The following is a 24,034-nucleotide window of genomic DNA, read 5'->3' as shown; positions in this document are numbered from 1 at the left end:
TTCCGTTCATCCTAAAGAATTCACTTTAGCCTTTCCTGTAGGGCCAGTCTCATGATGGTGAATTCACTCGGGTTTTGATTATCCAGGAATGTCTTAACTCTTTCTCATTTTATTCAAAGACAGTTGGCCAGATATAAAATCCTTGGCTGGTTGTTTTTCTCTTTCAGTACTTTAAATATACCATATACTGCCTTCTTGCCTCCATGGTTTCTGATGAGAAATTGACAATTATTCTTACTGAGGATCCCTTGTATGAGGTAAACATCCTTCTTTCTTGCTAATTTCAGAATTCTCTTTATCCTAGCCATTCAACATTTTGATTATATGTCTTGGAGTGAGTTTATCTGGGTTTATCCTGTTTGGACTTCCTTGAGCTTTTTGGATATATACACATATGATTTTCATCAGATTTGGAAAATTTTTATCCATTATTTCCTCAAATATTCATTCTACCCCTTTCCCATCTCCTCTCAATCTTGGACTCCTATAATGCATATATTGGTAAGCTTCATTTTGTTTTAAGGTCCCTTCAGTTGTATTCACCATTTTCATTCTTTGCTCTATCTGATCTTCAGATTGTATGATTTTGATTATTCTGTCTTCTAGTTCACTGATACTTTCTTCTGACTGTTTGAATCTGCTGTTGAATACCTCTAGTATATTATTTTACTGTGGTGGGCGGGGAGAGTGTGCACGCATGGGCTGGGAATCAAACCTGGGTCTCCTGCATGGCAGGCAAGCAATCTACCACTGAACTACTGTGTACTCCTCTAGTGTATTTTTAATGGCCATTAAAGTAACCAGCTTTCTGCTCAATAACATCCTGGGTCTGCTTTCTACAAGCAAAGAGGGGTTGATATATTAAGACACCCAAAGTTTTCATTTAGGTACACTAGTAATCACACTCCAAGGATCCAGTGGCTGCCAAAGTGGGACTGTGAATCAATACAGCTTCATGACGCTGTAACTGGAATGCAACCATGGGCCACCGCTGTAGGTTTATCAAGACTTCAGAGCAATAAATTTCAATGTGCCTGGGTTGCCCGACTGCTGCTACTACCAGTGAATTGGCTGTCAGGCACTGGAAGTAGAGTTCACCTTAACAGAGCCCCTGTCATGAGTCACACAAACTACCATGCAGATCCAATCATGAGGGAGGACCCCAGGCTGGTAAATTTGCCCATCAATCTACCGTTTTGTAGGTGTTTCTTTAATTTGTCAATTCAATATTCATTGAGTTGCTCTCTAATCTCCATCATCTTGAGTTGATTTTGCCCTTTTATTTTGTACATCCTAAGGGACAGCATTTACCTGGACATCCAACAACACCATTTTCATGACACTACCCCTATCTATACTCTTATTTAAATTGATTCCTGTTTTTTACACTTAAAAACTTCCAGGTCATGGAGCATTCAAACAAAAAGTAAATAATGGAAATTATCAAACTAATCCCCAAAATTGGGGTAACTATTTATAACACCAATGAGAGAGTTTAAGATTCCCTCTAGACATTTGATACTGTCAGAATTCTTAATTTTTGCTATGTGATAGGTTTTAACCAGATAGGTGTATCTGGTTGTTTTTGTTTGTTTTTAACTTGTTTATTTTATAATATAATATACAAATACAAAGTAAAGAAAGAAAAAAGCAATAGTTTTCAAAGTACTCTTCAACATGTAGTTACAGGACAGATCCCATGGGCTGTCATGGGCTACCACTTGATCCTCTCAGATTTTTCCTTCTACCTGCTCCAGAACATTGGAGGCTAGGGGCAATAAATATTATTTTTATCATCACAATCGACTTTTTCTTTTTTGTGAAAAATAACATATATACAAGAAAGCAATAAATTTCAAAGCACAGTACAACAATTAGTTGTAGGACAGATTTCAGAGTTCGGTATGGGTTACAATTCCACAATCATAGATTTTTACTTCTAGCTGCTCTAAGATACTGGAGATTAAAAGAAATACCAATATAATGATTCAGCAATCATATTTGTTTTAATTTGCACTTTTTAATTACTAATAAAGCTGATCTTTGCTTATGGGTTGGTCAAATGTCCTCTTTTGTCAATAGGCAATTTATATTCTTTGCCCACTTTTATTTATTTAAAAAAATTATGAAATAAAAAACATAAAAAGCATATAGTATACTATATTTAAAGAATGGTAAAATGTGTGTACAAGTGCTCCTACCCATATCCTACTTCAGAAAAGAGAGCAGTACCAGAAACTCTGAAAGCCCCTTCATCTCCCTACCTGATCATGTAGCCTGCCCCACCCCCCACTTCTCACAGACGTAACCTCTAAACTCAATTTCTGTTAATTATTCCCTTGACTTCCATAGGTGTGATCCCCTAACTTGTATGTTGGTTAATTTTGCTCCTATTTTTTTACTTTCTATAAATACAGTAATACAACTCCTGTGTCTGTAACTTTTTTTTTTTTCGCTCAACAGTATTTTCCACATTCATTCATATTGATGGATATACCTGATTGTGACTTATTCATTTTCATGACTACATGATACTCATTCATTGTATAAGTACACCACAATTTATTTACGGGTCTTACTCTTGGTAGAAATTTGGGATATTTCCAGTTTGGGGCTATTACTGATAGTGTTATGTGTATTCTCATCTCATCTGTCTCCTGATGCAAGCACACAAGAATCTCTCTGAAGATTTCAGGCATGAATTTTCACACACCTGCCAGTTTAATGAGCATTTCCCATTGCTACACAAATTGGCCAACATTTGATATTGTCAGACACTTTTCCTGTTGGATTCTTTTGATTGTACTGAGATCTTAATTTTGTATCATCGATTTTAATCTTCTGTAATTTATACACATAGCAAATATCTTCACCCAGTATGTCACTTCTCTTTTAACTTCATTTATGTAGTCTTTTATTAAGCAGAAGTTTTGCTTTAATGTAGTCAAAATGAACATTTTTTCTTTAAAGGATTTTTCCTTTTATTGTGCTTAAGATATCATCTACTCCAAGGAGAATATGGTAATCTCCAATATTTTCTTCTGAATGTTTCAAAGACTTTCTTTTCACAAATGAATTGTTAATCTATCCAGAATTGAATTTTGCATTCAGTGTTAAGTAGAGATAAATTTTTTTCCTATATAGATAATAGTCTCAGAAAAATTTATGAAAAATCTATCATGTCGCCACTTATCTGATGTCACTTTTGTTTTATAATAAGTTCCTAAATATGTGTAAAGCTATTTCTAAGTTCCCCATTTGACTAACCTTGTGCCAATATTAAACTCTCTTAATGACTACAGCATCACTGAGTCTTGATATCTGGTAAACTGTGTTACCTCATACTGTCGCTCCTAAAAATTATTCTGGCTATTATTAAATTCATTTTCTCTGTGAATATGGAGATTAGTCTTTCAACTCCCTCAAAAGACGCAGTGGACATTTTGATTAGATTAGAAGGGAGTTTACAGATTGATTTGGGGAAATTTATAATCTTCACATTACTGTTTTCCTATCTAGGAATCTGTGAACATGGTATATGCCTCCTTTTTCTTCCTTTTCTCGTCTGTCTTTTAATAATATTTGACAGTTTTATCCATAAATATTTTGAGCATCTCCTGCAACATTTATATCTAAGCACTTCAAAGTTTAGTTGATACTATGAATGAAATCCTTATTCTGTTACATTTTCAAATTGGTGATTAGTGTGGATAAGGTATTAATTTTTCTATCCGGCAAACTTGCTGAACTGAAAAGTCATGTTCTGGGGCACATAATAATTTCAAACCAGCATACCCATGAAAGCAGGGAACAATCACATGACTGTGTGATTCCTTCTGACACTTCTGAATCCCAGAAGATGCTCAGCAAATTTTTTTTCTTTTGACTGAGTGACAGGTCCCAATGTTGTCCTTCATTATTTCTCCTAATCTTTTACTATGAAAATTTCAAAGAGTAGAAAAATAGAAAGGATAATGATCCCTCATTTAATCCAATACCCAACTTCAATCATCGAGAATTCAAGACCAATCCTCTTTCATCCATCTGCCCCCATTTGCATCCTTCTCATGCTATTTTGAAGAAAATCCCAGACATTATATCCTTGCACCCACAGGTATTTCAGTATACACTGCTAAAAGAAAAGGACGTTCTAAAAATATAATGAATTACCATACCTTAAAAAAGAGAGAGAGAGAGAAAAAGTATTCCTTAATTTCAAATATCCAATGGCCTCAAATGCCATAGGTTTTGCTTTGTTTTTAATATGATTTACTTGGATGAGGACCTACACATTGTAACTTGTTGATCTGACTTTCTCTTAATCTCTTGGTTTGTTTCTTTTTTTGTTTGTTTTTCTTGCTGTTTATTTGAAGAAATTGGGTCATTTATCCTGGAGTGCAGTGCTTCTCAAACCATCTGTGTGTGGTTAAAGGACAGGTACAGACGCCCAGTTGGTTATGAATGATACATGGTACTATTACACATAACTACTATACAGATACCACCACATGCAACTTACCAAGAGCATTTAAGAATACCTGAACCAGTTTATACACCATCCAACAAAATAAGCCCACTGATAAACCTACCTAAACATTCCTAAGCACTTACACATTATGTTTCTCTGGACTACTGTATTTGATTAGGCAGACTGCGTCTTGAATAGCAGGGCTGTAGTTTCCCACAGTCTGGATTCTGAGTATTCCCTCTCCATGGTATATCTTAACATGTTCCTCTGTCCTTGCTACTTCCTATAAATTGGCAGTTGAATCTAAAGATTTGATCAGACTCAAGTTCAAATGTTTTGCAGGACTTCACAGATACTATAGTATTCTTCCATCAGGAGACACATCACATGTGGTTGTCCCTCTTTCTGTGACATTAGCAGCCATTAACGAACAATGCTACTAATTGTTGTACATTAAGTACTAATACTATTTAATGACCAAGTTTGTTCTCCGGGAGACTCCTCAGAAAGCTCTCCTTCTCTCAGGCCCCACTGCTTCCCTTGATTTCCTCAGTTTCTGTATGGATCTTTCAGCTGTCTGCTCTTATTTAGAGCCCACCCATGGGGGAGACCTTAGGGAGATCTTGATACCTGGCTGTATCTGTTTAATATGTTGCCTGTGTTTCCAGTTGTTCTGACTGTGTGTGGGGATTTACGGAAATTACCACACCATACATCCACCTTCCCTCTACATTTTTAGAGTAAACAATGTTTGCTTTAACATCTTAAACATTTAATTTACTGATTTTTCAGGTTTTATTTTAAAAATAAATGCACTTCAAAGCTAAATGTACCATGAGTGCCCTTTTAGCTGCATCCCATCAGATTTTTAAAAATATCAACTTTGATCATATGGTTTAAGTGGGGTCTACTTGTCTGATTAAGTTATTCTATAATAAAGTGGCTATTTTTCCCTATATCTCAGCAGTTTTAAAATAAAAGTATATTCATTTTCACTCGGTTTAAGTAATTTTTAATCTCTTTAAACCATTAATCTACAGTTACATAGTTTTAAAATTCTGAACATGCGGAAAACTTTTGCTATCCTTTTCTTTTGGTTTCCACCTAAACTGCACTATAGTCAGGCAGAATTCTATTTATGTTACTGATTCTTTAATATATGTTTAGACTTAAACTTGGGAACTAGTAAATGGATAATTTAAGTATTCTATGTGACTCAAAAAGAAAGTATACCTCTGACTCCTGGGTACAGAACCCATGTATATGGAAATATATATGTGTGCGTGTGTGTGTTTAGTGTATCTTAGAAATAAACGTAAATCAGCATTGTTGATAACGTGGTTTAGACTGTCTAAATCTCTACTCATAATTCAGTGTTTTTGACAGAGGCAATTTAAAACCTTTTGATGATTATGAATTTATAAACTTGCCTTTTATCTCTTCTGTTTTGATTTATCTATTAAGGCTATAAATGATGGGTGCCTATGAATTCATAATTTATAAAGCTTCTTGGTTGATGTACTGACCTTTTTTATGGCTGTTTATCATTTTTGCCATAAATTCTATTTTATCAAATATTAATATTGCTGCACTGGCTTCCTTTTGGTAAGTATTTGCTTGACATGTCTTTTCCCTGTCCTTTATTTTCAATTTCTGTTGCGGTTTTGCTTTAGGTTTCTCTAATTGAAAAATGTCCAGTTTGATAACCTGTGTCTTAACTGTGAGCTAAACCATTTAAATTTCTGAATACTGATATATTTTGACTTAGGTCTACACCCTTATTTGGGGTTTTCCATTTCTTTCTTTCTTTTTCCTTACTTCTGTTAAATTGAGAACACTTTCTATTTTCCTTCTTCTTCCCCAATAAAAGTTTGGAAAGTATAAATGGTATTGCAGTCTACTTTTATTCCAAAAAGGTCTAAAGTTACTCAGCATTTCTATCTTTGCCCAAATGTGATAAGCTTAGCAGGCTGTGACTACTTACTAATTGCTTCTCACTATTTCTTATTATTGGATAAAAACTTTGTTTTAATTTTGCCTTTTCTTTTCCTAAAACACAAGCATGGGTTCCCCACACACACAGTGAGCAGTTAAATATATTTGTTGTCATAGTTCATCCATTTCTATGCTTGTCATTGCTTCTCTTATCCCTTACTTCTCTATTCACTTTTCTTCTTGTTGGAATGTATTGTGCACTGATTAAAGTCAGGATTACAAAGGTTATTAAATAGCAGGACAACTTTAAACATACTATGATTTTTTAATATTACACTGCAGCATGATTACAACTATCAAAAAAGTCCTATTCATAAGAGGAAAAACTGCCAGAGGAAGAAGGATTTTCACGAAAGTAAGATTAAGTCAGGTTGGTACCAGCCCTTTAGTGAAGACCGGGAATTCAGACAGCACCACTCCCTTCACCCCTTACATCGTTCTGGGAACTAAAGTTTATTCTGTTCACAAGCAGGTCCCGCTCACGAAAGCAGTTTCAGCATAACAGTAAAAGGAGCAATGAACTCAGAAGACCCAAGTTCAAGTTTTAGCTCTGCCAAACTGGGGTAGCCTGGGGCAGGTCACTGGGCCTTTCGGAACCTCAGACTTTTCAGGGGTGAAGTGGAAATAATCTACCTGGCAAGGCTTCGTTCTTAAGAGGAGTCACTGAAGCCTTGAACACAAAAGCATGTTACAAAACTACAAGGGGGATTTTTTATATAGGCACACTCATATATGTTTATGTGCATGCACAATTTTTTAACTGTACGGCAGGATAGACAGTCACATCATCACACTGGAGTAGCCCAGGAAGACGAGAGTGAACCCAAAACCAACTATGACACAAGGCCAGGGCTAATGCTCTGCCCCACCTCCTATTGTCCATCTTCTCTGAGAACCTGGATTTTTCCTCCGTTAAAATTCAAGTTTTGTCATGCAGCATTCATTACCACTTTCAGGGCAAGCAGGCTTACACTTAGGGGACATTTTCCCATTTTATTTCTTTAATGAGCCAAGCTGAGCCGAGCATCTGCAGTTACTGGGACCAGGACTTGGTCCTGCTGGCGTCACAGCTCCTCTTGGCCAATAACCGCAAGTGGCATTCTATCACTCAGTCATGTTTTCCAGACTTTCACCTGTCTTTGCTCATTTCCTTTCAGTTGCTTAATAAATAAATCCATATCTTCATTAATGGTAACTATTCCTACCTTAGACAATAGTCAGCCACTCCAAGTAAGTTACAATCCTCACCCTGCTCGGTGGAGGTCAGGTGTGGATGGCGCTGTCGTGTAAGGCGAGCTCACTACTGTATCACAACATGCTCACAGGACAAGAGCAGGTCCTGAAGCACCAGGAAGGAAACAGAAAGCACGGGGCGCAGTCTGTTTCAGCTGTCTCTTTCTACACGACTTCCTTACTCGTTTAATAAAACCAAGCAATGGTTATTATTAGCCTAAGCATCCTCAACTAAATATTTTCAAATTAAGAACTCATTTAGCTTGTGTTTCCAGGAGTGAGCCGGTGATGATAATTATGCTTCCTATTCCAACGAACAAATCATGCCTGAATGCACAGGAAGGACAAATGCTAGGGGAGGAAAGTAAGAATCCCTGTGTACCTTAGTTTGCTAACGATGTATGACAAGCACACACGCTAGGTGAGCTTCAAGAACAGGAATTTATTGTCTCATGGTTTTGGAGGCGAGGAGTCCAAATTCAAGCTCTCAAATAGCCACACTTTCTCCCAGAGTTTATACTGTTCTAGTGTTAGCTTGCCACAATCCTTGGGATTCCTTGGCTTGCATCTCGGCCTCCACTCCATGCTTCTCCTTCTGGCTTCTACTTTGCCTGCAGAGTCTTCTGTGCCCCTTTATAAATTTTGCCCCTAATAAGGCTTCACCCATATGGGTTAAAGTCCTCTCTGGTTCAATCCTCATCTAAATAGAATCATCACGGATCCGATCCACACTGAGTCCACACCTTAATAACACCATCTTCAAAGATTCTATTTATAAATGGGACCACACCCACAGAAATGCACATTGAAACTTGAACCTGAAATAAAACTGATAAAGATAGAAAACCCAAAAAAAATTAAAAACTTGGCCCTTGTCTTTTGTCCCCAACAGGGTACTTAGCTTATTTCTGTGTTTTCCTTACCTAAAAATGGAGGTGGTTTAAAAGTATATGAATGGGGGGTGGGCCGCGGTGGCTCAGCGGGCAAAGTGCTTGCCTGCTATGCCGGAGGACCTCGGTTCGATTCCCGGCCCCAGCCCATGTAACAAAAACGGAGAAACAGAATACAATAAAACAAGAAAATGTTTAAAAATGTTTCCCTTTCTTCCTTCCTTCCTTCCTTCTATCCTTCCTTCCTTCTCTCTGTCTTTCCTTAAAAAAAAAAAAAAAAAAAAAAAAGTATATGAATGGAATTTCTGGGAAGAAGGCCAAGTAGAGTGCCTCGAGATTAGCCCTGGCTCCAAGTAAAGGTTGGAGAGGGGACAGGAGTATGACTGAGGCACTCATTCGGAAGTGTGGCTGACCTAGGAGAGCCTTTTGGACCACACGCAGCAGCCCTGGTTGCAGAGGCCAAGGAGCTGTGAGGCAGAACGCTGGAGCCTGGTGTGGAGGCACGGAGCCCACAGGAGTGCCCTGACTGAACGCAGGACTAGGAAGTAAGCCAGACCCTGTTCTTTGGGTGCACCACCCTCACCAGCACAGCCCTATGACCAGCGACTCACCCCACACCCCCCTTAACCCATCACCCTCTCCCATTCCCCGCGTTCCAGACACCCCCACCCCACCAGCTCCCAGTGCACATACCTGCCCCAAACCCCTACCCCAAGAGCAGCCCACCCCACCTCTTCTGCACCCATCCCAAGTACTACCATCCCCTCCCTGCTCCATGCAGGTTGTTGCCACCATATAAAGGTTGTGGGCACTAACCTCCATACCTAGGCTACCCCCACCCGCTGCCCATGGTGTCACACAGCCTAACCCCACCCTCCTTGACCTCAGTACATCCCTTTAAAGCACTCCCAGGCACACGCATGCTCACAGGTCCCCTATCACTCACATCATTCAACTCTGGGAACTGCAATTTACAACAGTCCTAGAACCGCACATGCACATAGCTCTCAGCCTCACTTCCCAGCTCTGAGAAAGTACCAACCCGCGCAACCGGTCATATCTGTCCCAATCCATGAAGGCATAAGGTCAACCTGCTGCCACAGCTCTACATATACACAGAAAGGGCCCTGTGCCTTAGACCAGCGCATACCAGGGCTACACTCCCAGACCGATGCACCCGCACAGGTGCATCCTTCCTGACCGCTGCACATCCACATTCACAAGCGTCAGCATAACATCCCCAGCCTGCACCCATACCTGTCCTGAAACAAACGCCATACAAAATGCTCCACCCCGTGCCCTGCTCCCTGCTGTACAACCATCCTGCCAAAACAAGGCCTTATGCTACCAAAAGAAATCAACTCCCAAAGTAAATGAATCAGGATATTTACATGCCATGAAGACAGCAGATCACTAAGCATATCACAATGCAGACAGATACAGCCTTGCCTAAAGATCAAATTAAAACACCAGAGAAGATATAGACAATGGAACAACTAATCAAAGATGTTCATACTACTCTACTTAATAAAATAAGTGGGACAGCAAATGACATAAAGGAGATCAAAGAGACAGTAGAAGAGCACAAAGAGGAATTTAAAAGAATAAATAGAAAAATAGTAGAAATCACAGAGATTAAAGACTCTGTTGACCAAATAAAAAACATACTAGAGGCACCCAACACCAGATTTGAAGAGGCAGAAGAAAGAATAGGTAATATAGAAGATAGGATAATTGACTTTGAAGACTCAAAACAGCAAGTGACTAAAGAAAGATGGAAAAAACTAAATGGGAATTCAGGGAAATGATAGACAAAACAAAGTGCACAAATATAAGAATCACTGGTGTCCCAGAAGAAGAGAAGAGTAAAGGGCTAGGAAGAGTAGTTGAGGATATAATGGGGGAAAACTTTCCAACCCTCAGAAAGGACATAAATATACAGGTCAAAGAAGCCCAAAAAACTCCACACAGAATAAATCCAAATAGGCCTTCCCCAAGAAACATACTAACGAGTCTGGCAAATGTTGAAGAGAAGCAGAAAACCATGAAAGCGGCAAGAGAAAAACAATCTACTACATACAAGGGAAATCAAATAAGACTGAGTTCAGACTACTCAACTAGCACCCTGAAGGCGAGAAGGCAGAGGTATGATATATTCAAGATCCTGAAAGAGTAAGACTTCCAGCCAAGAATTCTGTACCCAGCCAAATTGTCCTTCAAAATTGAGGGAGAGATTAAAGTTTTCACAGACAAAGAAGTCCTGAAAGAATCTGTCAACAAGAGACCAGCCCTACAAGAAATACTAAAAGAAGTTCTGCTGGCTGAAAAAAAACAGACAGGAGAGGGAGGTCTGGAGGATGGCACAGAAATGAAGGATGCCACTAAGGGTAATTTAAAGACTACAAAGAGAAAGAGGGAAAAAAATATATAGATCTGACAAATAAAATAAAAAAGATAGGATCATGGAATCAAGAAACACCTTTTCAGTAATAACTTTGAATGTTAACAGACTAAACTTACCAATTAAAAGATACTGTATGAGTTCACTTTTATGACCAGCACAAAGGTATAACCAGAGGCTTATAATAGAGAAGATACGGGATTTAGAGATATATATAGAAGCTAGAGATGGGTGAACCACTAGTTAATGAGTTTGAACTCCAATGTAAGGGAATAGATAGGAGTGAAGGTGATTCTCTAGTGGATCTAGAAGCAATATTACCATATTGAAGATGAACAAGATAGAAAGGGGTTGTATAGACCTATGTGTTCCACTGACTCACACTAGCAATATGAATGAGTTCTTATAAGAATTACTTCAAAGATATGATTCTTGTATAAAGAGTGTTTAAATCCAGAGTACAGGGGAAAACTGCTATTGCATGCTATGAGTAATGTTCAAAAGGAAACCATCAGCACTACGACAGCAGCAGCAGAGGTAAACAATGGGTGGGTGGGGGGCGGAACAAAAGGTAAGAGGAGATTAAGATTTCCTATTTAGAGAGGATGTATTTATTGGTTTTCTTTCTTGGGAACAATGAAATTATCCAAAACTGAGAATGTTGATGGACTGTGGACTTTGGGCCCTCTACATGATGTCTGATGAATGCAGGTGACTGAAGGATGCACTGACAGAGAAGCAGATTGGTGAACAATGGTGTATACTTATGAATGAAGATTGTGCTACTACAAAAAGGAACAATGTCATGAGGCATGCAATGATGTGAATGAACATGTGGAACACTTGGTGAGACAAAATAAGCCAGAAAAAAAAAACAGCAATGGTATGGTCACCTTTAGAAAATGCTTATAAGAAAACAGGGATCTAGATTGTATGCTTTTAGAGCAGACACATTAAGTCTGGAGTGGTGATTATTATTTCTGGATTTTGAGCAGCTGTTTTAAATATATAACCTGATATTAGATGTAAGAATGAAGCTAATAGGTTGGGGTTACAGTAATTCAGAACACAGGGGTAAGAAAGACAGTGTCTGTTTAGAACCACACATACTCTTTGAGACCAATGGAAGAAAGGTTTATTTGATCTGGAACTGAAATTTTCTGTAGTGCATAATCTAATTCAACCTATTTGTATAGCTCATTTGAACTGAAAACAGGAAGCACAGAATAGAAAAGAGGTTCTTTAATCCTGTATAGATTATTGTAATGCCTGGTAACATCTTAGAGTATATTAAGCAAATAATTAAAAAGTATTAGCAAAGTCCCCTGAGGGAGGGGAGAAAAAACATAAAACTATTAAACCTTACCATCACGGAATCCCCTCATACTGTGTCAAACTTTAGGGACACCCAAATCAATAGGCCATGCCCTCAACCATGAGGCTTACTCTTGTGAAGCTTATGTAGGTAGCAGAGAAGCTTAGACTAAACTATAGGCATACCTAAGAGTTACTTCTGGAGGACCTCTGTTGTTGTTCAGATGTGGCCTGAGTCTCTCTATGCCCAACTGTGCAAGTGAAATCATTGCCCTCCTCCCTACGTGGGACATGACATCCACAGGTGAAAGTCTCCCTGGCGACATGGGAGAGGATTCCCAGGGATGAATTCAGACCTGTATCGTGGGATCAACAATTCCATCCTGACCAAAAGGGGGGAAGAGAAGTGTAATTAATAAAGTATCAATGGCAGAGAGAGTTCAAATAGAGTCGAGAGGCTACTCTGCAGGTGGCTTTTATGCAAGCTTCAGGTTTGCAAGCTCCAGGTAGACCTTGCTACCTATCATCATAACCTGTCAACCCCCAACCAGGAACATTCCAGCCAATCCTCAAGAATGCCAAGGACAATATATAAGATTCCACAAGGGTTCCAGGCACTAAAGTAACTCTCCAGAAACCTATAACCTCCAGATGGGTCCCTGGTTCAGAGAACTCCTGAAACCTAACCCAGCCTCTCCAGATAGTTCCATCTTCCTACATCATATAGCGACACACCCTTCCAATATCAAAAATTTAGAATTGCCATAGTCCCAACAACCCCAAAGAGAGGTATGGAAAGATCAAAGATGATGGCGGAATTATAAATAGAAGATAGGACTTAACAAATGAATACGAATGCTGAATTTTTAGTCTCCAGTATTTCAGAGCAGCTAGAAGTAAAAACCTAAAATTGTGAAATTGTAACCCATGTCAAAGTTTGAAATATGTTCTACAATTAATTGTGGTGCTGTGCTTTGAAATTTATAGCTTTTCTCTATATATGTTATTGTTCACAAAAAAAGAAGGAAAAAAAAGTCGATTGTGATGATAAAAAAGTATTTAAGCCCTCTAGCCTCCTTTATTCTAGAGCAGTTAGAAGGAAAAATATGAGAGGATTGTAAAAAAAAAAAAAGTTATATGGTCATATTTGAAAAATACACAAAAGTAAGTAGAAAAACTGATTAATTATGCCCCACGTTGGTGTACATTTTCTTAAAGACTTCTACACACATTCAAACATAATTGTGACTATACTATACACGCAATTTTGCATGCAACTATTTATTTTACATAATACCATTTTAATCATGAGCAAACATCTTTTGATGGCAGTAATAACAATGAGAAATATAGATATATTGTTTACAAAAATAATGGCTCCAAAGTTAGAGATCATATCAAAGAGAACTTACTTTTATCTATTTTGTATTAAAATTTTATTTTTCCTTGTTCTATCTTAGAGGAATGTGCTTTTTTTAAAAAGTGAGTCAGAAACCATGAAAAAGTATTTTCTTCCAGACACAGTTCTCCATGGAGTCATAACTCACTGTAAACCTGATACAATATTTGTGAAAAACATCCTATATAACAGGGAATATATGAAAACTCTCCCCAAACCTCTATGTTCCTCTTCTGCTATCCCTGAGGTTTACAGAAAACTGATGACAAATGACATGTTGAGTCAATGCCATAGAGAGGAAAAAAAGACTGTAATCTGTAGCCAATATTTTTTAAAACAAATTCTTCTCAAATATTTTTTTGCTCCTTACGTTTTCTTCTTATCTCTTTAATCCTTCTTCAATGCATATTTCCTTTTAAAACTCCTGTTACCACTAAGAAAATTAACAGACTAGCTTGGCAACATTAAAAAAAAAAAGAAAAGATGGTATATGAATGGGCAGCACATCTTGACTCCCAGACGCTTCATTTTTTCAAAAGAAGAGCTGACAAAAGAAGATTTCCTCAGCTGCAAATCTCAAAGCCATGTCTCAGGGGTCAGGGTCCTTTGAAAATGTGACTGTGTCACCCAGGAGGACTACAAGCCACTGAACCCTGTTCGGAAGGCTCTCTGCAGGGATGTGATACTGGACAAGTATGGCCACCACTCTCTGCAGGGTTCCACATGACTAAGCCTGATATGATCCGCAGGTTGGAACACGGAGAAGAGCTTTGGACAGTCTTGAGAGGTTTTTTCTAAGTCAGAGCTACCTAGAAGAAGATGGGGAAGCTGAAGATGTTTTAGTGACATTTAAAGAATGCAAAGAATATAAAGCACTCTAAATCAGTTGTATTCATCAACCACAAAAAACTACCTAAGGAGAGAAGAAATATTTACGGGAAAATAATTATTCTAGGCAAGAATGGTATTATTTCAGAAAGAATACTAAGTGTACATAAATCCAAAGGAAAGCTTTTGAAAAATATTTCAGAGTTGGTCATTAGAAATGTAAGCCCTGTAAGAGAGAAGTTGAGTGAGAATGATGGATGGGAGAAATCAATTTATTCAATACGGCACATGAGAAAAGTCATCCTGCAGTGAATCTCCATAAACAAACAGATCAGGGTCTCAGGCGTATAAACAGGAGCTCATTCAACATCTGGAGCTCCTACGTCCGGAGCAACCATTTAAGCATAATGAATGCGAACAATCCTTTCTTATGAAAGGAATGTTATCTATATAGACCAGAGCTCACAGAGGATACAGAACCTTAGAATATAATAAAGATGGAACAGCCTTCATCTAAAAGAAATCTCGGTGTCCATCCACATACTCTAAAGAAGCCCTATGCATACAGTAAACATGGGGAATTCTTCTGCAAGAAGTCCATTTTTATTATGCATCAGAGATTTCAAACAGAAAAGAAACCTTTTCAATGTCTTCACTGTGGAAATGGCTTTAGAAGAAAATCATACTTCATTGCACGTCAGCAAATTCACACAGGTGAGAAACCTTGTTTGCAATCAATGCAGAAAGGCCTTCTGTCAGAAGACAGCCCTCACGCTTCATGAGAAAACACACAGAGGAGAAACCCTGCGTTTGTACTGACTGTGGGAAGTCCTTCCACCAGAAGGCAACTGTCATGGTCATATTCGATGCGTCAGCTTGGCCAAGCTGTGGTACCTGTTTGTCTGGTTCGGCAAGTGCTGGCCTGTCTGTTGCAATGAGGACATTTCATAGAATTAGATCATGATCACGTCAGCTGCATCCACAGCTGATTTCATTTGTAATCAGCCAAAGGAGAGTGTCTTCTGCAATGAGTGATGCTTAGTCTAATCATGGGAGGCCTTTTAAGGAGGATTCAGAAGAGACAGACTCTATTCCTGCTTCAGCTGGTGAGCCTGTCCTGTGGAGTTTGTCCAGACCCTCCATCGGAGTCGTCGGCTTCACAGCCTGCCCTGCGGATTTTGGACTCTGCATTCCCGCAGTCACGTGAGACACTTTTATAAATCTTATATTTACGAGTGTTCCCTGTTGATTCTGTTTCTCTAGAGAACCCTAACTAATATAGCAACCCTCACTAGACATCACAAAGTACATACAGGGGAGAAAGCATATGAATGTACCTAATGTGGGAGTACCTTTAGAAAGAAGTCATACCTCACTGATCATCAGAGAACTCACGCAGGAGAGAAACCACATCAATGTAACAAAAGTGGGAAGGCATTTATCCAGAAGACAAGTCTCAATGAACATCAGAGAACTCACAAGGAGAGAAACCACAGGAATGTAAAGAATTGGGAAGTTCTTCAGCTGTAAGTCAAATTTCATTGTCCATCAGGAAACTCACAAGGAGAAATCGTGTTAATTCAGTAAGTGACCATGACTTTGTCATAAAAACTTTTTGTCACAGTAAACCCTGTATATGACATGGTTTGCAAGTGTATTAATATTCAGGAGTTTATGGTACTATACCACATATTTACCTACCATTTTCTAGGTTATAATACATTTATATAACATGCAAAAAATGGCAAAAGCTATTGAAAACAAAGGCCCCAATTTTTTATTAGATTCAGGAGACATATACTTCCTCTGCCAAATCACTATGAAAGTTTAAAATTGTATATTTTCAACTTTATTCCATATATTGTGAAACAGTTGTTAACTGTTGGGCAATCGGTACAGGTCAATGAACCCACTGAACAGCCGTGTTTGAAAAGCAAGGAGGTCTGAACTGGACTTCTCATTGGAGTACTGTATAAAAATTACTGGTTACTTCTCAAAGTTAACCATAGATCTGACTTAAAAAATTATAAAATAGTTACTGCATATTATAAAACATTATATGAATTGGATTTTGTATCTTGTATTCTTTCATAAATGGCTTCTTTCATCAAGTCTCAAGACAACTTGATTGCATGAAACAGAACTTCATTTATTTCTTTTCTGTATAGAATTCCATTATATAATTAGATCACAATTTATCCATTCTGCTGTTGATGGACTTTTTCATTGTTTACAGCTTAGGGCCACAATAATTATGTTCCTGTGAACATATTTGTCTTTCGGTACTCATCTATATGCATTTCTCTTGTGGGTACACTTAGCAGTGGAATTGTGGCTGGAATGAGGGACACAGGTATGTTCAGTTGGCTTTGGAAGGTACCGCCAAATAACTCAGAACTTTCACAGCATGAGTAATTCATTCTGAAGGGAAACAACTGTGAATATTATCAATATGGTGATGATTCAAACTAGGTAAATCATGGTAGATGGAAACACCGTGAATGTTGCTGTGGGAAGGCCTTTAGCCTTAGCCCACAAATTACTGGGAATATGTATATAACGCTTGTAGAAAGCTTTTAGCCACAGCCCAAACCTTATATAAAATCAGACAGGGTGGGCCACGGTGTCTCAGCAAACAGAGTTCTCGCCTGCCATGCCAGAGACCTGGGTTTAATTCCGGGTGCCTGCCCATGCCAAAAAAAAAAAAAATCAGACAAATGTAATATATGTGGGATTGCCATTAGCCACAGTTAAACGCCTTATTTGAAATTTAAAAAATCATGCTAGAGAAAGGGAGGTAAACAGCATTTCCCTTGCTCAATATCAGAGAATTCTAATTGGTGAAGAACCCTATGAGTATAAAGAAGGGGAGAAAACCTTTTACTGTGGTCTACATCTTACTGGTCAGATGAAAATAATTACTATGGAAAGCAGTGACCATAGCTCAAATCTTATATAACACTAAGAAATACACATTGCATAGAAACTCTTCAAATGAAATGATTATAAGAATGACTTTAGCCTTAGCTCATTTCCCACACAACATCAAAGAATGCATACTAAAGAAAGATTAAAAAGGGAACAGATGAGACTTGGGACTCTGACTATGGGGAAAGACAGCTGCCCTGAAGTCCAACCACACTCCAGTCTTATTATTAGAGAGTCCACATGTGAGTAAACTTGTCAAGAGCCCCAGCCAAGCTCCCAATCATCTGTCAGCATCAGTTGCCAGCCAGCGAGTGAGCCCCTGTTGGCATGACAGACCCCAAGCAAGAACTGCCCAGTGAGGCCTTATCAAACTTCTAACCCACAAAATGATTTTTTTTAATTGAATTTGATTATTTGAAAGAAAAGGAAAAACAATCTATTAGCCTTTATTTATGAAACAACATTGGGCTATATTCCAGAATCCTATATAAATAAACCATGCCTTATATAATTCAACCTCTCAGCACTGACTTGCTTTCTGCTAATTACTTTATTATGATCTTCATCACCATCATTTTTCTCTTTTGAATTTGTGTGCATAAAAATTTGTTTTGAAGAGGTTGGGAACTTTATTTAAAAGCAAAAGATATTGTGCAGCAAGAGAAAAAGCGGGCAGACAAGCATTGGGGGATCTAAGAATCATTCAGATGCAATCTCTTTAATGTCCTTAATTGCACACAGACTGCACTCTGTTTCCCAATGGAACCACCAAGATCTGTGTGAGGGTTTTTATGGGCCCTTCTGGTCACTGGTTATTTAGCCAAGTGAGACAATCTAACTGGTTATTTGAGTTTAAAACCATCAGTAAACAAATTGGCCCTGGGATCACCAGGGGAGTTTTGTACTTTAAACAGCATATCATATATCCCACTGCCCTTAACTCAACCAAGAGTCAAACTAAGACATCTAGGCACTGCAAAGTTAATGCTAGAGCTTTTTCATCCCAACTGTACAACAACTCTGTCCTACAAAGTATGATTCCTACATCTCCAATGTATTTTCTAATACTGTGTGTACGTGAACAAGTATGTCTCCTCACTCCCTCTCTCCCCACTATCAGATTGTGCAATGTATCTTAAACCTGAAGCTTTCTTGCCAGGTAATGCTTGAGTCTCTATACTCAATTTCTGGTCTAGCAATACAGCCAGACTTGCCATATCCTGTCTCACAAGTAATATATAACAGCAAAAAACAAAGAACTCAAAACTGCTCTCCAGCATTCATCTGGCATGCTCTACCATTTGAGATATTCATCAGTGTCTAATTAGGCTTTTCAGAACCCTAGGAGTGTGACAATACCAAGGGCTGATGAGGATGTGGAGCAACTGGAACTCTCATACATTGCTAGCACAAGTGCAAAATGGTACAGCCACTCTGGAAAACAAATGGCAGTAAAACATACATTTAACATAAGACCCAGCAATCCCACTCATAGATAAAGAGAAAGAAAACATGTTTATTATTTGTAGTCACCCCAAACTGGAAACAATCCAACTGTTCTGCAGTGGGTAAATGGAAACATTGTGGTGCAGCCACACAATAGAATACTTTCCAGCAGTAAAATTAATGAACTCTTGATGTAATAACATGGATGAAACTCAAATGCATTATGCTAAAGGGATGAACCCAGTCTCAAAAAGTTGCGTACTGTATGATTCCATTCATATGACATTCTAGAAAAGGCAAAATAAGAACAGAATAGGCAGTGATTGCCAAGGGTAAGGGGTAGGAGCGGGGGATCTGAAAATAAAAGGGATGCTTGAGGATATTCTTTGAGGTGTAGAATTGTTCTGAATACTGTCATGGATACAAAAACCTATGCATGGGTGGTACAACAGTGGCTCAGTGGCAGAATTCTTGCCTGCCATGCCAGAGAACCAGGTTTGATTCCCAGCCTGCCCATGCAAAAAAAAAAACTATGCATGTCAGAACTATACTAAGTCCCCAGAATAGTGAATTTTATTGTTTGTAAATTTTTTAAAAATGAAAAACAAATAAAGGGCGGTACAACGGTGACTCAGCGGCAGAGTTCTCACCTGCCATGCTGGAGACCTGGATTCGATTTCCGGTGTCTGACCATGCAAAAATAATTACCTACTTACTTACTTACTTACTTAATTAAAACTCTATGCTGGTAACTTCCCATGCAAAAATAATAATAATAATAAAACTATGTATATTCTCCAGTCCCATCATCAGAAGGACTTTCTGGTTTATGTGATACATGAATGAATAAATGAATAAATAATAAGTAGTATATGAATGAAGGACAAACTGTATTACTACCTTTTAGGAAATGAACTTACACTCTTAGGGATCTTAATAATTTGGAAAAAAAAAAAAGCACACACTATATTAGGACAGCAGCTAACAGGTACAAGGAGTTGTATGCTTTTGAGAATGGCCTGAAGATTTCCTGGTCAAAAGGGCTCTATTTGCCCCAACATATACTCCAAGGCTAGCAGCAAGTAAGTCAGCCCCATACCATCATGCAAAGCAATGGAGGGTAAGGAAAGAACCTTACTTAACTTACTGGGTAAGGATACAGTTAACAATCTAAGCCGGTCGCCAGTCCCCTTCTGCCATATAAGAAATTCATTAACCTCTACCAGCACAGCAGCATAATAAACTTCTACTACCTAAGAACTGGAAATCACGTTAACCATAGGTATCGGTGTTGTACCTTCAGTTATCTTGCATTAACGGTGAACTAAGCCACTGACTATCAATGGACATAAAACAAAATCCAGGGAAAGGAGGTTGGAACTGAGAGAAAGGATAAGGGTAAAAAGTGACAGCAAAGGCCTACCAATTTCGTCAGACAGCAAAGGCCTACCAATTTCTGTGGTTATCACCCAACAAATTCATCTAAACTGATTGAGATGTGGCCTGTGCACAAGTCTTCATTACGTACAGATGATACCAAAGCAAAATAAGATCAAGGGTGACCATGCTGGCCTCACAAAGATAAATTTGAGCAACCTCAACAACAAATCCCATGACGTCTGCCCTTCAATAATAGGGAATGTCCCAGGACTCACCTCGTGCTTGGAGAAGAGCCGGACAGCCTCCAGCTGGTGGAAGACTGGGTAGTGCTGGGCGTCGATTTGGTCACGTCGGTAGACATCCCCCACCACCAGGAAGGCATCCAGCCCGGAGTGTATCAAGTCCCACTGGTGTGCTGATGTGTGTGCCCTCAGCATGTGGGTTTGGTTCAGGTAGTAATTGTCACCCTTTTTCCTGCTGGGGTGATCGGCGGGGATGAGCAAGCTGTCAAAGTTCTGCCAGGTCGTGACCACTGGAGGTAGATCGTCATAGACAGAGAACAGTGGAGTTCTGGAGCGGCCCACATACTGCCTGTAGAAGTGCTCCTTCACCCGCTCCTTGAGCAGCCACAGTGGGTGGTGCGGCTGGTTGTGCAGGTTCCTGCCCACCTTGGAGAGCACCTTTCTGGTGAGATTGGTGTGGGCATCCTGGGGGTAGGCTTTGCCAAGCAGCAACACCTCACTGCCTGGGGCTCCTTGGGCGAAGGACCCTGAAGCAGCAGGTCCTGAGCTCAAGACCCTGTGCTGGTGACCTCTGCAGACACTACTGATCTTTCTCACCAGGTAAACATTTGCACGGGCAACTCTCCGGAGACCAAGACAAACCATTGTAGAAACTTCTCGCAGATTCTGGAGAGAGGACACAGGCAAAGCACGAGTCAACTTGCACTTTGTGGAACGTGATAAGCGTGTCCTGCAAGCCTCCCACCATCTCTCCACTGTCCCTAACACCACCCTGGGCCGCAAGATCCAACTGAAGAAATCGGCAGAAGAAGGCTTAATATTTACTGCATTACATGGAAAGATTCTCAAAATCACTTGCAGATACATGTTCATCTCTAATAGTCCTTCCCTTGCCATTAAGATCTGTGGCTTTGTAGAAAGTCCACTTTAACAGGTTATCTGTCATGCTCTGAACCCCTCACATAGGATAAGACTTTAGATGTGGCATCTCCCTTTTGTTTTTCACTACATTCTAGAACCAAAAAAAAAAACATTCTACAGGGATCACTTAAGACCGAGTTTTGTAAGACCCTAGCAAGGGTCTCAATTAAAGAAGAACACATAGGCCTCTGAAACACAGCAGAAGAGATGATTTTTTAAATACCCTCCTGCAGGCTTCTGCCTTTCATCCTCATCTACCAAGTTCTACATGACGTCGGGATGATTTTATTGTATCACAAAATGATATTGCCAACATTTTGAATACAATATTTTAATATAGGTGGTTCTTATTTTTACTTAATATTTAAAAAAAATAAAACTGAAAGTATTATGAAAGTGATAGACTACCCCAATGGACCACTGAGACTATTTTTATAATGGAAATCTTTTCTATCCTCACATCTGGTCATGTCATTTAAACTTAATGTCATTATGACATCCCATCAATTATATTTTTATTTGGTAATAGAGCAAATTTCTACACCCAAAAATAAACCAGGTGCCAGACTAAACCTACCAGGGTAGGGGTACAGAGCAGCCAGATGACAGAGTACTGACCCGGATTTTTTTTAAAGATGCCCAAAATTTAACATGAAGACCACCAAGTTTTAGAGATGAAAGTTACTTCCAAAAGCCATCTAGCACAGGTCCTTCCTATCACTGATCATGTGACAAAGGCCCAGAGCATAGGTACAACTTATCAAACCATAAGGCCATAAGAGAGTTAAGAAAACAAAGAAGGACTCAGGACCACTAATATAGTGGACTTTCCCTATATTGAAAAGAAGCCATGTTTAATTACTCAGGAATCTCAGTAATGGAACTCGTTAGACAGCAAGTCACTATGTTCATAAATACTTTACTATGAACTCAAATTACTCAAATCCATCCTTAAAAATTTGGGATTTTTATCTACAGGACTCTTATGAAGACTACAAATATGTGGTTGCTGTATTTCCAGGGCATTGCACTTATGCAAAGAAAACCCATAACTGCATGGTATGGAACAAGCAGATTGAGCAGAATGAGGAACTGTCTTGTTTCATGTGACCACCAAAGACATACCTCGTATGTACTTGGGCAGCTCAGTTCACCCAATTTAGAAATGGAACTGAGAATGTCTATCTCCTTGCATGTGGGACTGCTTATTAAAAGTCAGTGCACTGCAACTTAGTCTGAGGCTGTCATCATCTGAGAAGTTTTCAAAAATACCTAGGAACTCTCTGAATTTATTTCTTTATGGGGCTGTTTCGTCAGAGTTATTCTGAAGTTTTTTTGGCTGAACTTCAACTGAAATATGTCCTCCCATCCATACTGTTCACTGGCTTGTCAGTGCAGTAGATAGGAATTTTAAATATGCATACGCAGCCTTATACATCTTAGCACAAAGTCAGACCATCAGGATACTGGTTACCCAGTTTGGCACCCTTGCTGAGACACAAGAAAGCATTTCTTCTTTTCAAAGGCATATACAAAGTACAGAACTGTGCTGGGAAAATTACTTTTTGATACAATTCTGTATGGTGTGCTGACTGCTCTATCCTTCTCAGTTTCCAGTCCCTCAGACCCGCAGCCCACTTCTGGGCTCTGTTCCCACTCCTCTAGTCCAGTCAGTCTTCTCACCCCAACCCCAGCTTGCTTAAGAAAGCTGAATTGTCTTGTCCTTATTTTTAAGTCTTTTATCTATCAGCTCAAACCCTGCTTATGTTCCCCTTCTCGTTTCTCCCCAATCCATACAATTCTTTGTTCTTTCTATCATCCGGCTTACAGAGATTAATAGCTAGGGCAGCTTTCCCATTACCATTTGAGAAATCAATTCCTTCTTTCTGCCTATGACAAGGTGCTCCTTAAGAAATATTTCGTTTGGAGAACACAGGTGATCCAGGAAGATAACACCAACAACAGGTCTATGTCTATTGCTATAGGGCCTTTCTCATCTCATCCTTTCAACAACCCCTACCATTTCATAGATCAGGAAACTAGTGCCCAAAAAGATCATCTAACTTGTGAAAACTCATGCAAATAGCAAATAGAGTTCCTTGAACCTAGAACTCTTTCCACAATTCAAGTACTGCTCAATCAAAACAGACCCAAGACTACTAAGTTCAAATTACAACTCTTCAATCACCTCCCTAAAGTTCTGTTTCATCTGAGTAACTTAGATTAGACATCTATGCATTTTTAAGTACATGAATGAATAAGTACATAAATCCAATAAAACACATTCGCACAGATGGTGGAAATGAACTACCTATTTAACTTAGGGCCCGAGGAAGAGTTTCTATCCATGGCTGGTTTCTGCTAAATAAAGTTTTAAAGATAGTAAAATCTTTTGAGGCAGAAGACAGGGAAATGTGGAGAATTTTTAACAGATGGCCCTGATTTCCTTAAGAAAGCTTTAAAATTTGTATACGTAAATAATTTTTAAACAATAAATTTTAAGAAGATCATTCTGTTTCATACAGTTTTTAAACAATAAATTTTAAAAAGGTCATTCTTTATCACTCACCAAGTAAATCGTTTTTTTTT

The 24,034-nt window shown here is 38.8% G+C and overlaps 1 protein-coding gene and 1 pseudogene across 6 annotated transcripts in view; one reads left to right on the top strand and one right to left on the bottom strand.

The window, feature by feature from the left end:
- The window catches only part of FARS2 (phenylalanyl-tRNA synthetase 2, mitochondrial), a 611,740-nt gene that overhangs the window by 441,445 nt on the left and 146,261 nt on the right, over positions 1-24,034 (bottom strand). For all 6 annotated transcript variants that reach the window (XM_077143769.1, XM_077143770.1, XM_077143768.1 and 3 more), the window contains exon 2: positions 20,558-21,190. In XM_077143769.1, coding sequence (XP_076999884.1) covers positions 20,558-21,169 — 612 coding nt within the window. In that variant the 5' untranslated portion in view covers positions 21,170-21,190. The remainder of the gene's footprint in view (positions 1-20,557; positions 21,191-24,034) is intronic.
- LOC143668691 (zinc finger protein 382-like) lies at positions 14,228-16,058 on the top strand (annotated as a pseudogene).

The sequence above is a fragment of the Tamandua tetradactyla genome, chromosome 25 (assembly GCF_023851605.1).
Source record: "Tamandua tetradactyla isolate mTamTet1 chromosome 25, mTamTet1.pri, whole genome shotgun sequence".
NCBI classification, from domain to species: Eukaryota; Metazoa; Chordata; class Mammalia; order Pilosa; family Myrmecophagidae; genus Tamandua; species Tamandua tetradactyla.
Note: the sequence above shows the minus strand (reverse complement) of the source record. Positions and strands in the feature narration are given on the sequence as shown.